A 20,011-nucleotide genomic window follows, 5' to 3' on the forward strand; every position below is an offset into this window, starting at 1 on the left:
AATTGTCAAAAGACTCCAGCCACCCTAGTCATAGACTGTTCTCTCTTTTACCACATGGCAAGCGGTACCACATAGCAAGCGGTATCAACAGTTTAAGCCCGGTATGAGGACAGGGACAGTGGAGGAAACTAAACTGTTAGCAGCACATTGATGTCAAAAAAGTTAGTAATTTCAAATGAAACAATGTTCTTTAAAGTCTATGTTGGAGTTCAGCCGTCATTTGACCTGATAAAGTAGAAAATGAAATGAATTTTGGCCATTACAGAGACTGAGGCCAAGTCTCACAAAAAATGCTTTTCATTTATACATATTTCATGGCTTTTAGAAAAGGCTTTACAGAGTTTGTTTTAAACAATATATTTATTGTGTAGATCAGATGTTAATGAAGCAATACAGACCACATTGAAGTGTCTGGAGTTTAGTTTGTGTGTTCTAGAGTCTTGTAAAGAAAGGGGGGTTGACTGGGACAGGCAATGTAACATCCATAATGTTTTAAGAAAAAGTGTTTGTAAAACATGCAGCTTACATCGGATCATCTTGAAACTTTCTCTCTAAAGCCAACTTTCATCAAGGTTTTATATGGTCTATTGGTTTCTCTCTTTTCATTGGCAGAATCCTTTTTCAGTGTTATGATATTCATAACATCCATATCCACCAGTCTATCTTCCTGTCAACTAACAGAAATCTGCTGGTTGTCCTGGTAACAGATACCAGTCTATCTTCATGTCAATGAACAGAACTCTGCTGGTTGTCCTGGTAACAGATACCAGTCTATCTTCCTGTCAACTAACAGAACTCTGCTGGTTGTCCTGGTAACAGCTACCAGTAGGCAGATCTATTTATTTGTTCAAAATGAACTATAGCACTTACTTTGATGAGTCAAATCTGATCCTTTCTTCTCTTCTCCTCCTCTCACAGTTCCACTCAGCCCCGTTGTTTTCCTGCAGTCCACCAGCAGCACAGACAACCTCTTCATACCCAGCAGTAAGGTGCTACCGGGAGAGGCACGACACGGGGACTCTGGGAGAGAGGAAGGGCTAGCGTTGTCCTGGTAACCATAAAGAGGGGACACAGACACATATCATTATGGATGCTGATGTAACGGTTGTTATAAAGTGCTTTACAGAAACCCAGCCCAGACCCTGATAGAGCAAGCTGTATGCTAGACCAGACCAAGCTGTACCATCTGGTGTTCTGATCTGGAGAGACTCTTCTCTGCCTCGTCAGCATCAGGATGTTGTTGAGGCTCCCCAGAGGATCCCCAATAGTCATGTCTCTCTCCTGTGTGAATGAGAACATCAAACAAATTGTAAACTTATGACCATCTATTACAATCACAGAGTCTTACAAGAGGCATGAACATGTATAAAAAGGGCCTAAAATGACCACTTTCATAATTTTGTCGAATATTGTTTGTGTTGTAAATGTAAAAGGGTCGTTCCACAAAATGGGTGCCTTTTACGTCCCTTTGACATTTTAAGTAGGAAATTATGCATCAATATTGCATTTTAAAAGCCTGTTATTTTAGATGAAGTGCACTTTAATACAGACAACAAGGATAATTAAATACATCTCATTTAAAAGTCCCAAAAATATATATACCAATGGCAGATTACCCCTTCAACAATTCCTACAGTACTGAACAACATATTCAAGTGTAGAACTTCAGTAGAATGTCCCTTTAAAACCACACATTAGTTCAACAACTGCATAGCTTGTGCCCCTGTTTTTAAGACAGTACTCACTGGTTGTAATCTGATCTTCAGCCTCCTCCTTTTTCACTCCCAAAACGTCTTCCTCCTCTTTAATTGAGATAGCCTCCTCTTCCTCTTTTACTCTAAAAGGTTCTTCCTCTTCTTTCACTACATTCTATTCTTGTATTGTTATGGCATCTTCCTCCTTTCTGATTCTGAAAGCTTCTACCTCCTCCTCTTCCACTTTGACAACCTCTCTCCCATCTTCCTCTTTCACTGTAATATCATCCTCTTCTTTCAATATGATAGCCTCCTCTTCCTCCTTTTTCATCCTGAAAGCTTCTTCCTCTCCTTTCATCAGAGCTTCTTTCTCCGTCTAGTTTAGTGAGCTCATGCCAGGTCGCAGTTGTAAATGAGAACTAGTTCTTGGTTAAATAAAGGTGAAATAAATAAAAATAAAAAATGCTCAGGGAGATTAGCCTAGTGCAGTACCAATGTAACACATTTGCTAATGTAATAAGCAAATTGCGTTTAAATGAACAAGTAGATACGTAAACAGAATGATGTTCTAAACACTAAGATTAATAATACATAAAATACACAAGATTGGTCTAAAGATCTTAAACGTTTCGGTTTTATGTTCGCTAGCAAACCACCGCGGTGGGTGAATCAGAAGCCTTTTGTCGCTGTTGAAGAGGCCTCGCGTCCCGTCCACTATATTATACGTCACACAAGAACCATCAAGTGAAAGACTCACATCGCCGTCTGCTGCCAGGAGTGGGTAACGCAGACTGGAGAAAAATCTCCATTACAATGTTTATTCTGGCAAGCAATGTCATAAGAAGTAATTTTAAAACAACCAGATGTTATTTTTTCTCTTACTTCTTACAGCCAATACTTTCCTCCAGGGCTGACCTGCCCATTAGGCAGGATTAGGTGACAGATTGAAGAGGGTGGCATATTCCTAGCTAAATTGACCAAGGCTCATCTGGTGGTATAATTTGTATTCATTTTTGCCATAGTTATTCTGAACCTACTGCCTGCAAGTTGTCGTTATCTACACCCAAAAAAATGAAAATATCTTCTCAGATATCTCAAATATTTTTCTCAGACTTCAAAAGTGGTCTCCTGATGTGGTTTAATTATTGTTGTGGACTTAGAACATCCAATGTTGTTGTTTTTCTATTAACAGTGTGATTTTGGAAGCGAAAAACAGAAAAACAGCGACAATTGAAAAACTAAACGTAGAATATAAATGAAATATTAGGTCCTTGAATGGTCAAAAACCTCTTCAAATAGAAGTACGTTTATAGCACAAAATATCTTACAGGTAGGCCATCTCTCAGTATTTAGCAAGACTTTCATATGGCCAGGAAGGTCATTGAGAATAACAATAGACAATAGTTATTGTTGCTAGTTTAGGGATGAAGATAGTGAAGGTTCATGAATGTTAAAGATGTGTTCACAGTGTGGATGTTGACAGAGGGGGATTAGAACCCCAAAGTAATAGTGGTACAAAAGATCATAAAGGTCATTTAACATTCGTGTTTAGGGAGAAATAACTTTTTGGAAACCACTATTCACACTATGTACAGACATAGAAAACCATCACATCAAGGAGGTGTAACAGTGATGAATGGCTATTCAATGTACAACAGTAGTCTTCTGTAACAAGCAATACCTGGTAAATATGTTTACATACATCCATGACTGAATGGTTTCATGAACTCCTTTAAAGGTTTTGTAAGTAAGTTGTAACTGGTCCTCAATCAGCAGTCTGAATTAACCCAGAGGCACCAAAACATCAACTTTTAGAGAAGTTTGGAGATTATTCCACAAGTAAGGTGCAAAGAGCTGATTTACCTAACTCTGTACAGACCAAAGGAATTCCCAGAGCTAGCCATCCCTGAGACTGTGTATGATAACACCAACTCTTACCTCTAATGGTTATTGTAGATGTTAGCTACAGAGGGAGTTACTGTCAAAGAGATTTATAAATGCAAAGAGAGCAATGAATGGACCTACATGACCACAAAGAGTGTCAGCCTACTTCCTGATGAAGAATACAGGGATGTGTACTGAACCTGTACCCAGAATAAAACAAAGTGCACTATGGTCAAATGCATCTAATGGCTTTAATGAAGTGGCAGCTGCATTCATATAGATGATGTCACCATAGTCTAGGACCAGTAAGAACATCGATTGAATGATCTGCTTTGTACTATTAAGCAAGAGGCCTGACCTATTTCTATAGAAGAAGACCCTTTTTATACTCAGCATCTTAATGAACTAACTCATCAATATGTTTTTAAAATACAGCTTAACATCTAGACAGAAACACAGCCTAAAACACCAACTCAGCATCTAAATTAACTAACTCATCAATATGTATTTTAAAAGACAGCTTAACGTCTATACAGAAACCCAGCCTAAAACCCCAACTCAGCAGCTTAATTAACTAACTCGTCAATATGTTTTTAAAATACAGCTTAACGTCTATACAGAAACCAAGCCTAAAACACCAACTCAGCATCTTAATTAACTAACTCATCAATATGTTTTTTAAAAGACAGCTTATTAACATCAGATACACCATACAAGGTACACACACTTCAATCATTAGAATTATTTTTGTGCAATCTAGAAAACAACATATACTTAGTTTTTTTGTATTGTTGTACCGGGTCCTGTCCCGTGTATTGTTGTAACGGGTCTCGTCCCGTGTATTGTCATTACGGGTCTCGTCCCGTGTATTGTCATTACGGGTCTCGTCAAGTGTATTGTCATTACGGGTCTTGTCCCGTGTATTGTCATTACGGGTCTCGTCCCGTGTATTGTCGTAACGGGTCTCGTCCCGTGTATTGTCGTAACGGGTCTCGTCCCGTGTATTGTCGTAACGGGTCTCGTCCCGTGTATTGTTACTATGGGTCTCGTCCTGTGTATTGTTGGAACGGATCTCGTCCCATGTTTTGTCATTACGGGTCTCGTCCCGTGTATTGTCATTACGGGTCTCGTCCCGTGTATTGTCATTACGGGTCTAGTCCCGTGTATTGTCGTAACGGGTCTCGTCCCGTGTATTGTCGTAACGGGTCTCGTCCTGTGTATTGTCGTAATGGGTCTCGTCCCGTGTATTGTCATTACGGGTCTCGTCCCGTGTATTGTTGTAACGGATCTCGTCCCATGTTTTGTCATTACGGGTCTCGTCCGTGTATTGTCATTACGGGTCTCGTCCCGTGTATTGTTGTAACGGGTCTCGTCCCGTGTATTGTCATTACGGGTCTCGTCCCGTGTATTGTTACTATGGGTCTCGTCCCGTGTATTGTCATTACGGGTCTTGTCCCGTGTATTGTCATTACGGGTCTCGTCCCGTGTATTGTTACTAGGGGTCTCGTCCCGTATATTGTTACTATGGGTCTCGTCCCGTGTATTGTCATTACGGGTCTCGTCCCGTGTATTGTCATTACGGGTCTCGTCCCGTGTATTGTCATTACGGGTGTATTGTTACTATGGGTCTCGTCCCGTGTTTTGTCATTATGGGTCTCGTCCCGTGTATTGTCATTACGGGTTTCGTCCCTTGTATTGTCATTACGGGTCTTGTCCCGTGTATTGTTACTATGGGTCTCGTCCCGTATATTGTTACTATGGGTCTCGTCCCGTGTATTGTCATTACGGGTCTCGTCCCGTGTATTGTCATTACGGGTCTCGTCCCGTGTATTGTCATTACGGGTCTCGTCCCGTGTATTGTCATTACGGGTCTCGTCCTGTGTATTGTCATTACGGGTCTCGTCCCGTGTTTTGTCATTATGGGTCTCGTCCCGTGTATTGTCATTACGGGTCTCGTCCCGTGTATTGTCATTACGGGTCTCGTCCCGTGTTTTGTCATTACTGGTCTCGTCCCGTGTATTGTTACTATGGGTCTCGTCCCGTGTATTGTCATTACGGGTCTCGTCCCGTGTTTTGTCATTATGGGTCTCGTCCCGTGTATTGTCATTACGGGTTTCGTCCCGTGTTTTGTCATTACGGGTTTCGTCCCGTGTATTGTTACTATGGGTCTTGTCCCGTGTATTGTCATTACGGGTCTCGTCCCGTGTATTGTCATAACGGGTCTCGTCCCGTGTATTGTCGTAACGGGTCTCGTCCCGTGTATTGTCATTATGGGTCTCGTCCCGTGTATTGTCATTACGGGTCTCGTCCCGTGTTTTGTCATTACGGGTGTCGCCCCGTGTATTGTTACTATGGGTCTCGTCCCGTGTATTGTCATTACGGGTCTCGTCCCGTGTTTTGTCATTATGGGTCTCGTCCCGTGTATTGTCATTACGGGTTTCGTCCCGTGTTTTGTCATTACGGGTTTCGTCCCGTGTATTGTTACTATGGGTCTCGTCCCGTGTATTGTCATTACGGGTCTCGTCCCGTGTATTGTTGTAACGGGTCTCGTCCGTTTATTGTCATTACGGGTTTCGTCCCGTGTATTGTTACTATGGGTCTCGTCCCGTGTATTTATTAGAGGTTTACACCTCGCTCATTGTTTGGGTTACAGCCTCGTGTAAAATATACGTGTTTGCTTTGGGCTTCGTCCCCGTCATGTTTATGACGTACGCATCTGTGGGTAGAAAAAAATATACCATATATTTAGTATTACACAGATTCAATAACAATATAAGGTCAATAAAGGTTTTCTGTAAAATAATGACAGCATACTGTAGTTCAGATAGAGACTGATCAGCAGGGTGGGCAATATAGTACACAACTGTATCGTCTGCATACAGATGCAGGAAGCAGTTTATTTTGACAAAACAATATTGTTAACGTATACAATATAGTTGTTTATTAGACATTCTAGCATATAAAACAATGCCTAGGAACTAAAGATTTTATATGCAACATTTGAACAACAATTTGACCACCCTTGGGTTACGATGTCTATGACATGTCAAGATACTTTAGTCATCTTTTTTTATTGACATGTTTATAATCCAAAAGTATGTTTTTAGAGGGGAGGGAAATACTGTTTATGTTAAACTGTAGAGAACAAGAACCTTTGGTGAATCAAGGAGTCCCTGATATTTTATATACTACACATGTCCAAAAAGCTGGTTCTGACAATAAACGTTTTAGTTTCAAACGTCAAGACAGGACCGTACTGTAGTACTACACTATTACACTGTTATGTACTACTAATGTACTAGTATCTAAGATGTTAAGGAATATCAACAAGGGGTACATGCACACAATATAACACATTCCCACAGCATCTAAGGATACTGACACTGACATTGTATTATGTTATGTGACAGTAGCATAAGGATACAGAACCAGTCAAAAGTTTGGACACATCTACTCATTCAAGGGTTTTTCTTTATTTTCACTATTTTATACATTGTAGAATAATATATGAAGACATCAAAACCATGAAATAGCAGTGAAGTCCTATTACCAGATAGGAAGTAGCAGTGAAGTCCTATTATCAGTCTTGTATGTATCAGTTCATGAGGGTTGCCTAATCACACATATGACATTTTGGAAAGATGTGACCTTTTTAACCCCTCAAAACAGCACCTATGACCTCAATGTAAGGCACTTCCGGTTGTCACAGGAAGCTACAATTAAACACATTTCCTCACTGGGACACCCGTTTACATAATCCTGAGTTTCAAGTCTTTATGTTAAAAACTGATTGATTTTCATAGGGTTGAATACCTCTTTTAGGGTCAACTTAACCACTTCCGGTTGCTCCAGGAAGCTGAAAAACAACACAGGTAATCCTTATAGTAGCCTGATTAGTTGTTATTGATGATAGTTTTCTAGGGTAACCCTAACCCACTCAGTCATCCAGTTGAATTTCGAGCCGCAGGCAATGTATTCCTAAGGGGAGAGAACTAAGGCACATTTAGGAATTGATTCACTGTTAAGGGTTCATTTCAAATGGTCTGAGTAAATAAGGAGGACCTCCCAAGCATTCCTGTGGTTGAATTGTGTTTCTAGCCTCCACGGTTTGGCTGCTGTAACCCAAAAGCACCTTAAATTTAGGTCAGGCTTCATTCTGGGCCTAGAATGTACACACTCTCTCCCTATCTTAATGGATACCTTTATGAAATAGATTCTCTCTCTCTATGACAAAAGACAACAGACATGGCATTGACTCAAATCAAATTTATTTATAAAGCCCTTCTCACATCAGCTGATTTCTCAAAGTGCTGTACAGAAACCCAGCTTAAAACCCCAAACAGCAAGCAATGCAGGTGTAGAAGCATGGTGGCTAGGAAAAACTCCCTAGAAAGGCCGGAACTTTAGAAGAGACCAGAATTTAAAAAAATTAAAGGATCAGGGCTGAGCAGGGACTTCATTGGCATTTGTACTTTGGTTCTTGGCCCTTTAAGGTTAGAAAGTCCACCAAATCCACATACTTTAGTGTAGACATTCATTTATTTATGATTTCATGACTGTTTGATAGTAGATCCCTGAATGGGAAAAAAAACCTTCTCCAAATAGAAGTATGTTTGTATCACAAATTATCTTACAGATATATCTTACAGATATTTTGACCATATCTGACAGGCTCCCCTCTGCAAGGCAATCAAAGGCTCCAGCTCACTGAACTGCCCCTCCCCTCTGCAACAGAAGATAATGAAATGTTGACATCCTGGGAAGATCACCTCCAAAGGTCATTCTCTTAGCCTATCAACAATTTTCTGACAGGGAAACATTCAAACTACAGGGACAATTTAAGCCTTTCCTGTGGCTCCAGGTCCATAGCTTAAATCAGTAAAGGTAATCCTTATAGTAGCCTGATGAGCTGTCATTGTAGGTGATTTTGCAAGGCAAATCATTCAATTACCCGTGAGGACCTGACATTTTCAGTCAAACTTGCATGGCTAAACATATTACAGAAATGACAGTTTTTGAATTTTTAAAGAGAGGTTTGTTGGGTTCTGAGAATATTTGTCCGTCAAGTTCTTACTCTAATATTTAGAACCAAACATGTTAATGGATAGTATTGTGTCCCATTAGATTTCAAGCAGATGGACCTAGCAGTAAAGAGAGAAGGTACATTTTGGAATTTATTCACTGTTAAGGGTTCATTTCACATGGTCAGAGAATATATGGAGGACCTCAAAAACATTCCTGTGGTTTAATTGTGTTTCTAGCCTCAACGGATTGGCCGCTGTTACCCAAAATCACCTTAAATTTAGGTCAGGCCTCATTTTGGGCCTACTTTTTTGTCTTGAGAGAAAACCGCCCATGCTTCCTATGAACACAACTTTTTCAACATTTCAAGATAGCAGTTTGTTCAATAGGAGAACAGGGCTCTGGCGGGTTAGGTTTAGGTTTCGGAGAAAATGGACCTCAAAGAGAACAAAATAAACGGGCGCATGTTCTCCAACTCTATTGCTCCTTTGGATACATCTTTATGAAAGCTATTCTACTGGAAGTGAGGAGACATTCCCAAAAGGAGGGGGTAAAGGTTATTGTAGAATAAAAACATTTTTTATTTTTAAATGTCACATGTATGAGGAGGAGGGCCGCTGCGGTGAGAACGGAAGCCTAGGGTGCGGGCCCGGGTGGAGCCGCCGCGGTTGCAGATCTTGATGGTAGTAGCAAATATTCAAACGAGAGCTTTGAAGGCCGAAGTGGAGAAGGGTTCCATGTGAACAGCAGTTGAACATGGGTCAGTCGGTCCTAAGAGATGGGCGAACGCCGTTCGGAAGGGAGGGGCGATGGCCTCCGTCGCCCCCGGCCAACCGAAAGGGAGTCGGGTTCAGATCCCCGAATCCGGAGTGGCGGAGATGTGCGCCGCGAGGCGTCCAGTGCAGTAACGCGACCGATCCCGGAGAAGCTGGCGGGAGCCCCGGGGAGAGTTCTCTTTTCTTTGTGAAGGGCAGGGCGCCCTGGAATGGGTTCGCCCCGAGAGAGAGGCCCAAGCCCTGGAAAGCATCGCGGTTCCGGCGGCGTCCGGTGAGCCCGGTGAGTCCAGGCCCTTGAAATTCTGGGGAAGAGGGTGTAAATGTCTGGGGATGTTTAAAAATGGAAAAAAGCTCAAAACTTTCCCAAAATGCTCTCAAAATATAGGTCTAGTCACACTGGAACAGAGCATTTGTGATACATCACTGTGACTGTCCAATCTATGGATCTATGCAGCCTCAAAACAAGCTTGTTTTTACTGTACGTTCAAATCATGGCCCATTTTCGTAATACCTAATACAACAAAATTGTATTCAGTTTACTGTATTTTAGGTGCACCTTACCAATCACATAAATCATCTCCTTTCCTCTTGCTGGCTTCTCCACTTGTCACAGCAGTGGAGCAGTGTAAACATTAATCTTTTAATGATTTCTTGACTGTTTGATAGTAGATCCCTGAATGGTTTAAAAAAAAACTCTCCAAATAGAAGAAGTATGTTTGTAGGTCAAAATATTTTACAGATATATCTTACTGATATTTTGAACATATCTGACAGGCTCCCAGAGGCAGGGCAATCAAAGGCTCCAGCTCACTGAACTGCCCCTCCCCTCCCCTCTGCAACAGAAGATAACGAAATGTTGACATCCTGGGAAGTTCACCTCCAAAGGTCATTCTCTTAGCCTCTCAAATTTTCTGACAGGGAAACATTCAAAACTACAGGGACAAACAATTGCTTCTGGCCTGTTCGGTTGCATTTGACTTTATTATTGTACCAAAACTTCTCAGACTAGAAAATACAATTAGAAAGTACATTTAGAAACTATGATTAGAAACTATGGCCAACTATATTCAAACTATGATCATAAGCGATAATTAAAAATGGTGAGAAACTATGAATAAACTGTGAACAACGATGAAGCCATGTTTGTGTGTGTGTGATGATCTATTATTTAATATTGCACATTCTCTTTCAATATGTATAACAACAGAAGAAAACGAAATGTTGACAGGCTGGGAAGATCACTTCCAAAGGTCACTCTCTTATCTCCGCCACAGCACCACCCAAGGGGGGTTGTTTTGAGACCCATCAGATTTCAAGCTGACGGACCTAGTTGTCAAGCCATTCCAAATCTTCTCCTTCTCCAACAAAAGATTTTCTTGACAGCCCATAGTCAAATAACAGTTCTTGTTGCACCTGAATGTCTCGTAGGGCAATGAAAAGGATGATGTTCCACACGTGGCCATCCTCTTCTAATTGCTGAAGCTGACCCTTTATGTTGCTTCTCTTTCTGGAATGATTTATCCTACGTCCAATTGTGTCCATCTCTGGGTGGCAAGGGCAGGGCACAGTCTTTGCATCTATACAGTACGTTTTCCCTGACGATTCCTTGTAGAAGTAAAGGAACCCCATCTCGTCATTATCTGTTGCTTCCAACAATTCTTTCCCATGCTTCCCTGAGAGTGGGAGACCGTGGTAGTCACAGACAACTTCCCCTTTAGCAAATGGACGTGTCGTCATGACCTTTTTTCCTTTATCAGGGTCACTGGCAATGTACAGTCCTTTCCACTTCTGGGACTTCACCAGCTTCTTAATTGCCTTGTTGTCTTTTGGTGTGTCAGTGTTAATTGAAGGTTGCCAGTAACAAAGGACATTCTCCACTTTCACTTTGTTCTTCTCCCAGTTCTGCCTTTCAATGTATCTCTCTACTTGACTTGCAGTGGGCTGTCTTCTGGGGAAGTGCGCTGTAACCAAAAAATAAGTGTTATTAATAATTTCATTTATTCAATAGTAGAAGCCCTTATCAAGTAGTACTTTATTTACTGACTAAATAAAGTACATTTTTGTAATATATAATATAACAAAATTGTATTTAGTTTAGTGTATTTTAGCTGCTTCATACCGATCACATAATCACGTCTCATTTTCTCTTGCTGGCTTCTCCACTTGTCATAGCAGTATCTCTCATACGTTCCTGCAATCAGTCGTCTGTCCTTCGTCTTGATTGATTGTCCATCAATTGTGACAGGGAAGTGTTCATAGAAGAGTTTCAAGGTCTGTGCCTCATCCAACTTTTTGCTGCTGGACAATGCTCCTTTTCTCCTTGTGCTTGCACAGGAGGGGCCTGCAGTCTCACTACTTGAAAAAGGGAACATAACACATTTGTATCTATATGTAGCAGCATTTACAAGACAATGTAAAGTGTAATTTATATAATTTGTGTAAATACTTACTCAGATTCAATGGACATGGCAACTTTGGAGATCAGCTTCATTTCCATGCAGGCATTGACTGTTGTCTTCAAGCGGTAATGCTTTTTAGTTGTAGCAGTTGTATGGGCCAAGTAGTCAGCAACAAGGGACATCTCTTGGTCTGTGAAGCTGGCTTTGGTATTTGTCTCAAAAACTTTTCTTGCTACCTGGCTCGTGATGTTGGGCAAGTTGTATCTGATGAAAGAACAAGAAAAACAGTTTGGTTTCAGAAAACTGTACTGTCAAAAAAAGTATTGTGGAATGATTAAACAGTGTTCTCCTTAACAGTGGTGTACTTACTTTGCATGAAACCTTTGTAGGTCATTGGATGGGTTGTAGATGGGTTTCCCGGTTGTGGAAATGAAGAATCTCTCATCTTCTTGCATGTCATCAGAGTTTTTAAGAAAAGCTGGTCGAACATGTCGGTAGTACACATCGAACCACTGAAAATATAGACAACATTAATACATGTAAATAGGGGGAACCCGATTCACTTCTGGATAAAATCGTGCCCAATTTAAACGGCCTCGTACTCTGTCCTAGATTATATGATATGCATATTATTATTACTATTGGATAGAAAACACTCTGAAGTTTCTAAAACTGTTTGAATTATATCTGTGAGAAAAACAGAACTCATTTGGCAGGCAAACTTCCAAACAGGAAGTGAAAATTCTGAAATGGGTCTCTGTGAAAGGCATTGCCTATTCAATTGTCTTTTATTTATGGATCTGTATGCACTTCACACGCCTTCCACTAGATGTCAACAGGCAGTAGAACGTGGAATGAAGTCTCTAGCCTTTCCTGGGACCGGATGGGACTCGTTGGAGTGAGAGGTCAGCCTTATTAGTAGTACTTGGCTACGCACTTCGGTTTGTCATATCGTTTTCTGCAATGCATTAGGTAGACACGAAGAAATGCTCCGTCTGGGAAGTTATTGGATTGATTTCTGAAAAACATCCTAAAGATGGATTCTCAACTGAGTTTGACCAGTTTATTCGACTATTATTATGACTTTTTGAATTTTTCGTTCATGCGTAAAATCTTCATGGACACGTGAGCTCCACTATGCTAGCCAAAGTTGCTAATTCAACAGAAGAAATGGACATTCTAAAACAAAACAACGATTTATTGTGGAACTAGGATTCCTGGCACTGCATTCTGATGAAAGATCATCAAAGGTAAGGGAATATTTATGATGTAATTTCGTATTTTTGTGGACTCTTTGGACTCCATCATGGCGGAGAATGGCTGAGCGCTGTCTCAGATTATTGCATGCTGTGCTTTGTACTAAAGTATTTTTTTTTTTTTTAAATCTAACACAGCGGTTGCATTAAGAACCAGTGTATCTTTAATTATATATGCAACTTGTATTTTTCAGCAAAGTTTATGATGAGTTTTTCTGTTAGATTACGTGGCTGTCTAAAATTTCTCCAGACATTTTGGTGCCATTTGTGACCATGGCTGCAATGTAAAACCCAGATTTGTAGCTATAAATATGCACATTTTCGAACAAAACATAAATGTATTGTATAACATGATGTCATAAGACTGTCATCTGATGAAGTTGTTCAAAGGTTAGTGATTAATTTTATCTCTATTTGTGGGTTTTGTGAAAGCTATCTTTGCGGTGCAAAACTGCCGTTGTGTTTTGGGCTATTGTGGTGAGCAAACATAAATATATGTTGTGTTTTCGCTGTAAAACATTTTAAAAATCGGACATGTTGGCTGGATTCGCAAGATGTTTATCTTTCATTTGCTGTATTGGACTTGTGATTTCATGAAAATATATTATATGATATTCCCTGTGGCGCTAGGCTAGGCTATGCTAGTCAGCGTTTCTGATGAGGAGGATCCCGGATCCTGTATTAAATCACATTCACAATAACAGATTGTAGTAAATATACTTACTGCATGTTCCTCCTCATCTAACAAAATGGTTGCAACTTGCTGCGTTGCTGTTTCGTGCTTCTTAACACCGACGACAGTCCAATTCTCACCATCTGGCAACTTGCACGCGCTCCTCGAGAGCCATTCGCTCAGCTGCAATTGGAACAGTGACATATTAATAAAACAAATGCCAAAGAAGCAAATACAATTCAACATTATAGCAAATTTATGACATTAGTTAACTTACGGTCAAATGTTTGATCACTCCAGCCCTTTGGAGATGTTTGAGCATGAGCAGAGACTCAAGGTAGTACAGAACATGCAGTTGTTCAGTTTCCAGCAAGGATTCTTCATTCATGGCCTTCCCAATGATACACAGAAATTCGTTCTTCGCCACCCTCAATTTCCCAACATTCTTTTGGTGTCTTCGCAACTGACACCATCTGTGTGTATCTGCAGAAAAACAATAATACATTAATTATTTTAAGAACGTTGATAATACACACTTATTAAAAATAAAAAAACATTTCTGTGAGGATCAATTGGAAATATATACCTTTTCCCAGTAGTTTCCTGAGACACCTGCTTGCTCATGGACTTCTGCAGTTCATTCAAGCATAGGAGGAAATGCTTGCATTGCTCAAACACGGCTCTGTCTGTCTGAATAAGGCTTGTAGTGGTGATGTTGTAGCGAATAAATTTCTTCAAATTCTTCATGTAGTTGGCAATGGTTTGCTTCTTCTGTCCGATGTCTGCAAGCTTGGTAAAAAATGATCTGCTTTTTTCCAAGTTATTAACAAAATCCAGCGATGGTTTGTTTGAGCCCATGTAAAACAAAAACCTTGACACATTTGCAACCTGTACATGAAAATAATATTAATTACATAGTTAATAACTACTTTAAAATCTATTAATTCTCATTAAAATATGTAAACAGTTAAATTAAAGTAACATCTCTGTACATACCTCCTGTTTGAAATTGGGAATTTTGTTGTCGTCACGGAGATATTTCCCAAATCCAGCCAGCAGATCACAATCCAGAGGGTGCTTTTGGTATAAACCACTGCTTTGCATCACCTTTCTCAGTTTGGTGTCCCATACCTGGTTCAATGGTCTAGAAAATATTTGGTATGCAGATTAGAATAAATAAAATACATCCATGTTTGCTTATATACTTATACGTAGTACTTGTTAATGAAAATGATTTCTATTTGTATTTACTTACGGTTGGTACAGCGCCGACTGGTCATCTTCCATGTTGACGTCTGATTCTTCATCTATATTTTCATCTGTAGTTGGTGCCAACACTTGAGCCACTTCCACTTGGCTGAAATATCATACAGATTAACAAAAACATTTATATTATTTTACAATCAAACATAATTGGACAACAGTTCAAATGAGTTCCAATAGCATATAACTTGCACATATATTATTTTATCAGTGCAAAATAGTAGCTTACCCAGTTATTAGTTTGGCTTCTGGCTTGTTCGTAACAAAATGACCCATTTGTTCACGGTTCTTAATCAGAGGTTGGAGTGCGTCCTGTTGTGTCACAATACAGCTGAGTATTCTGTAGTCAATAATCCTGCCATGCCAAAGATGCTCTATCATGGAGTCGCGGGAATTACGAACTTCCTGATCAATCTTTTGTTTTGATTCTGTCTTCATGCAGACTCTGCTGAGATGTATAGATATGTTTTCCTGGTTCTTCATGCAAAATCTGCACACAATAGGGATCCTTCTTTGTTTTCTGTAACACAGTGAATGCACAATAAGTACATGTAATGAAGTTAATACTTAAAACCTCTCTGGGATATGTGGGACGGTAAAAAAGCTCAAATGTTTACAAAAATGGTCTCAAATTAGAGACCTAGTCACACTGGAACAGAGCATGTGTGATACATCACTGTGACTGTCCAATTTATGGATCTATGCACGCTCAAAAATGTGAATTTCTTTGCTGAAAATTCAATTCAGGTTTGTTTTTCAAATTAGTCTGCGGATGTCTAAAATCTCAAAAAAGCTCCAATGTTTACACAAATGGTCTCAAAGTATAGCTCTAGTCACACTGGAACAGAGCATGTGTGATACATCACTGATCTATGATCACGGATCTATGCACCCTCAAAACTGGCTTGTTTTGGCTGTACGTTCAGCCTCAAACCAAGGTTGTTTTTACTGTATGTTGAAATCATGGCCTATTTGTCTAAATTGTCTGGGGGTGTTTAAAAATCGAAAAAAGCTCAAAACTTTCCAAAAATGGTCTCAAATTATAGGTATGGGCACACTGGAACAGAGCATGTGTGAGCTATGACTGTGACTTTCCTATTTTGGGATATATTCAGCCTCAAAACAGGCTTGTTTTTGCTTAATGGTCAAACCATTTTTTATTTCTCTAAATTGTTTAGGGGTCTTCAAAAATCAATAGAAAGTACTGTACTGGTGTCTTCTTGCTGGTTTGGACGTCCGTGGCTCTGGTTCCTCTGAGTCTGGTCTTTCTCCTGCCAAAGAAAGTGTGTTTTTTAAAATAGAGACCCGAATGAAACCTCCACATGATAAAACGGCATTGCTACGAGGGTAAATCCTAATCAGATCCCTCAATAACCTAAGGCCAGTTTTAACAATCTTGGTGCGATTTTAAATCAAATGTTGTAGAGTTTACTGGTAATTACTAATATTTACATTACTTATTTATTCATTCTGTTTTACAAGTCAGAACACAAAAAACGAAACAGTTCTAAATATATAACTTTCAAAGCTGTATGATACAGAATGCGACCTACAGTCGCGGCCAAAAGTTTTGAGAATGACACAAATATTAATTTCCACAAAGTTTGCTGCTTCAGTGTCTTTAGATATTTTTGTCAGATGTTACTATGGAATGCTGAAGTATAATTACAAGCATTTCATAAGTGTCAAAGGCTTTTATTGACAATGACATGAAGTTGATGCAAAGAGTCAATATTTGCAGTGTTGACCCTTCTTTTTCAAGACATCTGCAATCCGCCCTGCTGTCAATTAACTTATGGGCCACATCCTGACTGAGGGCAGCCCATTCTTGCATAATCAATGCTTGGAGTTTGTCAGAATTTGTGGGTTTTTGTTTGTCCACCCACCTCTTGAGGATTGACCACAAGTTCTCAATGGGATTACAGTCTGGCGAGTTTCCTGGCCATGGACCCAAAATATTGATGTTTTGTTCCCCGAGCCACTTAGTTATCACTTTTTCCTTACGGCAAGGTGCTCCATCATGCTGGAAAAGGCATCGTTCGTCACCGAACTGTTCCTGGATGGTTGGGAGAAGTTGCTCTCAAAGGATGTGTTGGTACCATTCTTTATTCATGGCTGTGTTCCTAGGCAACATTGTGAGTGAGCCCACACCCTTGGCTAAGATGCAACCCCACACATGAATGGTCTCAGGATGCTTTACTGTTGGCATGACACAGGACTGATGGTAGCGCTCACCTTGTCTTCTCCGGACAAGCTTTTTTCCGGATGCCCCAAACATTCGGGAAAGGGGATTCATCAGAGAAAATGACGTTACCCCAGTCCTCAGCAGTCCAATCCCTGAATGACTTTAGCTTCCCTCCAGGCCTGAGGGCGCACACTTTCTAGTACGCTTAAATTAAAGACAAGGCAAATAGGAGTGGCAATATCGGCCGCTATTATCCTCAATTTTCCATCCACGTTGTCAGACACAGGTGACAAGTCATTGTTGATATTTTTGCCCAAAATGTCATTGAAGATGCTCCAAAGATTTTTACTATCATTCTTCATGTCATTTATCTTTGTTTCATAGTGTAGTTTCTTCTTCTTTTTATTTAGTCACATGATTTCTCAATTTGCAATACGTTTGCCAATCAGTTATACAGCCAGACCTATTTGCCATCTCTTTTGCCTCCCTCTTCATCATACCATTTTTTGATTCCTCATCAATCCACGTGGATTTAATAGTTTTTACAGTCATTTTCTTATCGGGTGCATGCTTATTAGTAACTGGGATAAGCAATTTCATAAATGTGTCAAGGGCAGCGTCTGGTTGCTCATCATTACACACCACGGACCAACAAATATTATTTACATCAACAACATAGGAATCACCACAAAACTTATTGTATGACCTCTTTTACACAATATTAGGCCCAGCCTTTGGAACTTTGGTTTTCCTAGACATGGCTACTATATTGTGATCACTGCATCTGATGGATCTGGAAACTGCTTTAAAACACATTTCTGCAGCATTAGTAAAGATATGATCAAAACATGATAATTTCATTCCTCTACTGTTTGTAACTACCCTGGTAGGTTGACTGATAACCTGAACCAGGTTGACAGCACTGGTTACAGTTTGAAGCTTTCTCTTGAGTGGGCAGCCTGATCACAGCTTTCCTCCAGTATTAGTTAATTAATTAACAGTGTCTTGAGTTTAGTTTGCCTGTTCAACAGTCTTGTTTGGGGGTTTGACTGGGACAGACAATGTAACATCCATAATGTTTTAAGGAAAAGTTTTTGTAAAACAAGCACCTTACATTGGATCATCTTTTAACTTTCTCTCTAAAGCTAACGTTCATCAAGGTTTTATGGTCTATTGGTTTCTCTCTTTTCATTGGCAGAATCCTTTTTCAGTGTTATGATATTCATAACATCCATATCCACCAGTCTATCTTCCTGTCAACTAACAGAACTCTGCTGGTTGTCCTGGTAACAGATACCAGTCTATCTTCCTGTCAACTAACAGAACTCTGCTGGTTGTCCTGGTAACAGATACCAGTCTATCTTCCTGTCAACTAACAGAACTCTGCTGGTTGTCCTGGTAACAGATATCAGTCTATCTTCCTGTCAACTAACAGAACTCTGCTGGTTGTCCTGGTAACAGATACCAGTCTATCTTCCTGTCAACCAACAGAACTCTGCTGGTTGTCCTGGTAACAGATACCAGTCTATCTTCCTGTCAACTAACAGAACTCTGCTGGTTGTCCTGGTAACAGATACCAGTCCATCTTCCTGTCAACTAACAGAACTCTGCTGGTTGTCCTGGTAACAGATATCAGTCTATCTTCCTGTCAACTAACAGAACTCTGCTGGTTGTCCTGGTAACAGATACCAGTCTATCTTCCTGTCAACTAACAGAACTCTGCTGGTTGTCCTGGTAACGGATACCAGTCCATCTTCCTGTCAACTAACAGAACTCTGCTGGTTGTCCTGGTAACAGATATCAGTCTATCTTCCTGTCAACTAACAGAACTCTGCTGGTTGTCCTGGTAACAGATACCAGTGGGCAGATCTATTTAATTTGTTCAAACTAAACTACAGCACTTACTTTCATGAGTCAAATCTGATCCTTTCTTCTCTCCTCCTCCTCTCACAGTTCCACTCAGCCCCGTTGTTTTCCTGCAGTCCACCAGCAGCACAGACAACCTCTTCATACCCAGCAGCAAGGTGCTACCGGGAGAGGCACTACACACGGACTCCGGGAGGGCGGAAGGGCTAGCGTTGTCCTGGTAATCATAAAGAGGGGACACAGACACATATCATTATGGATGCTGAAGCCACTGTTGTCATAAAGTGCTTTACAGAAACCCAGCCCAGACCCCGATAGAGCAAGCTGTATGCTAGAACAAACCAAGCTGTACCATCTGGTGTTCTGATCTGGAGAGACTCTTCTCTGCCTCGTCAGCATCAGGATGTTGTTGAGGCTCCCCAAAGGATCCACGATAGTCACGTCTCTCTCCTGTGTGAACGAGAACAGCAAACAGACGTAAACTTATGACCATCTATTACAATCAAGAGGCATGAATATGTCTAAAATGGCCTTTTTCATCATGATTTTGTCAAATATTGTTTGTGTTGCAAATGTATAGGGTCAATTCCAATTCTATCCACTGGGATTATCTGCCTCTAACCCTATTACAGGGGCTGAGTCACTGGCTTACTGGTGCTCTTTCATGCCGTCCCTAGGAGGGGTGCGTCACTTGAGTGGGTTGAGTCACTGACGTGATCTTCCTGTCTGGGTTGGCGCTCCCCCTTGGGTTGTGCCGTGGCGGAGATCTTTGTGGGCTATACTCGGCCTTGTCTCACGATGGTAAGTTGGTGGTTAAAGATATCCCTCTAGTGGTGTGGGGGCTGTGCCTTGGCAAAGTGGGTGGGGTTATATCCTTCCTGTTTGGACCTGTCCGGGGGTATCATCGGATGGGGCCACATTGTCTCCTGACCCCTCCTGTCTCAGCCTCCAGTATTTATGCTGCATTAGTTTATGTGTCGGGGGGCTAGCGTC

General features: G+C 40.6%; 1 protein-coding gene and 1 pseudogene across 1 annotated transcript; both read right to left on the minus strand.

Moving 5' to 3' along the window:
• The window catches only part of LOC120041777, a 109,473-nt pseudogene that overhangs the window by 25,833 nt on the left and 63,629 nt on the right, over positions 1-20,011 (minus strand).
• On the minus strand, positions 10,347-15,243 carry LOC120041775. Its single transcript, XM_038986638.1, has 10 exons — positions 15,197-15,243; positions 14,960-15,061; positions 14,701-14,848; positions 14,370-14,592; positions 13,982-14,187; positions 13,756-13,887; positions 12,145-12,287; positions 11,827-12,039; positions 11,496-11,731; positions 10,347-11,337 (listed from the first exon to the last, which is right to left on the minus strand). The coding sequence occupies exons 1-10, from the start codon at positions 15,241-15,243 to the stop codon at positions 10,703-10,705; spliced, it is 2,085 nt and encodes a 694-aa protein (XP_038842566.1). The 3' UTR covers positions 10,347-10,702.

This window comes from Salvelinus namaycush, unplaced genomic scaffold, assembly GCF_016432855.1.
Source record: "Salvelinus namaycush isolate Seneca unplaced genomic scaffold, SaNama_1.0 Scaffold534, whole genome shotgun sequence".
Taxonomy (NCBI): Eukaryota; Metazoa; Chordata; class Actinopteri; order Salmoniformes; family Salmonidae; genus Salvelinus; species Salvelinus namaycush.

What these genes read in the sequence shown, in the direction of transcription:
- LOC120041775 (XM_038986638.1), bottom strand. Translation starts at nt 15,243, where the DNA reads ATGGGTCATTTTGTTACGAACAAGCCAGAAGCCAAACTAATAACTGG. An exon ending in TTCCCAATTTCAAACAGGAG is followed by an intron (nt 14,593 to 14,700) that starts GTATGTACAGAG and finishes TTTCATGTACAG; the next exon opens with GTTGCAAATGTGTCAAGGTT. An exon ending in GCCATGTCCATTGAATCTGA is followed by an intron (nt 11,732 to 11,826) that starts GTAAGTATTTAC and finishes CCCTTTTTCAAG; the next exon opens with TAGTGAGACTGCAGGCCCCT.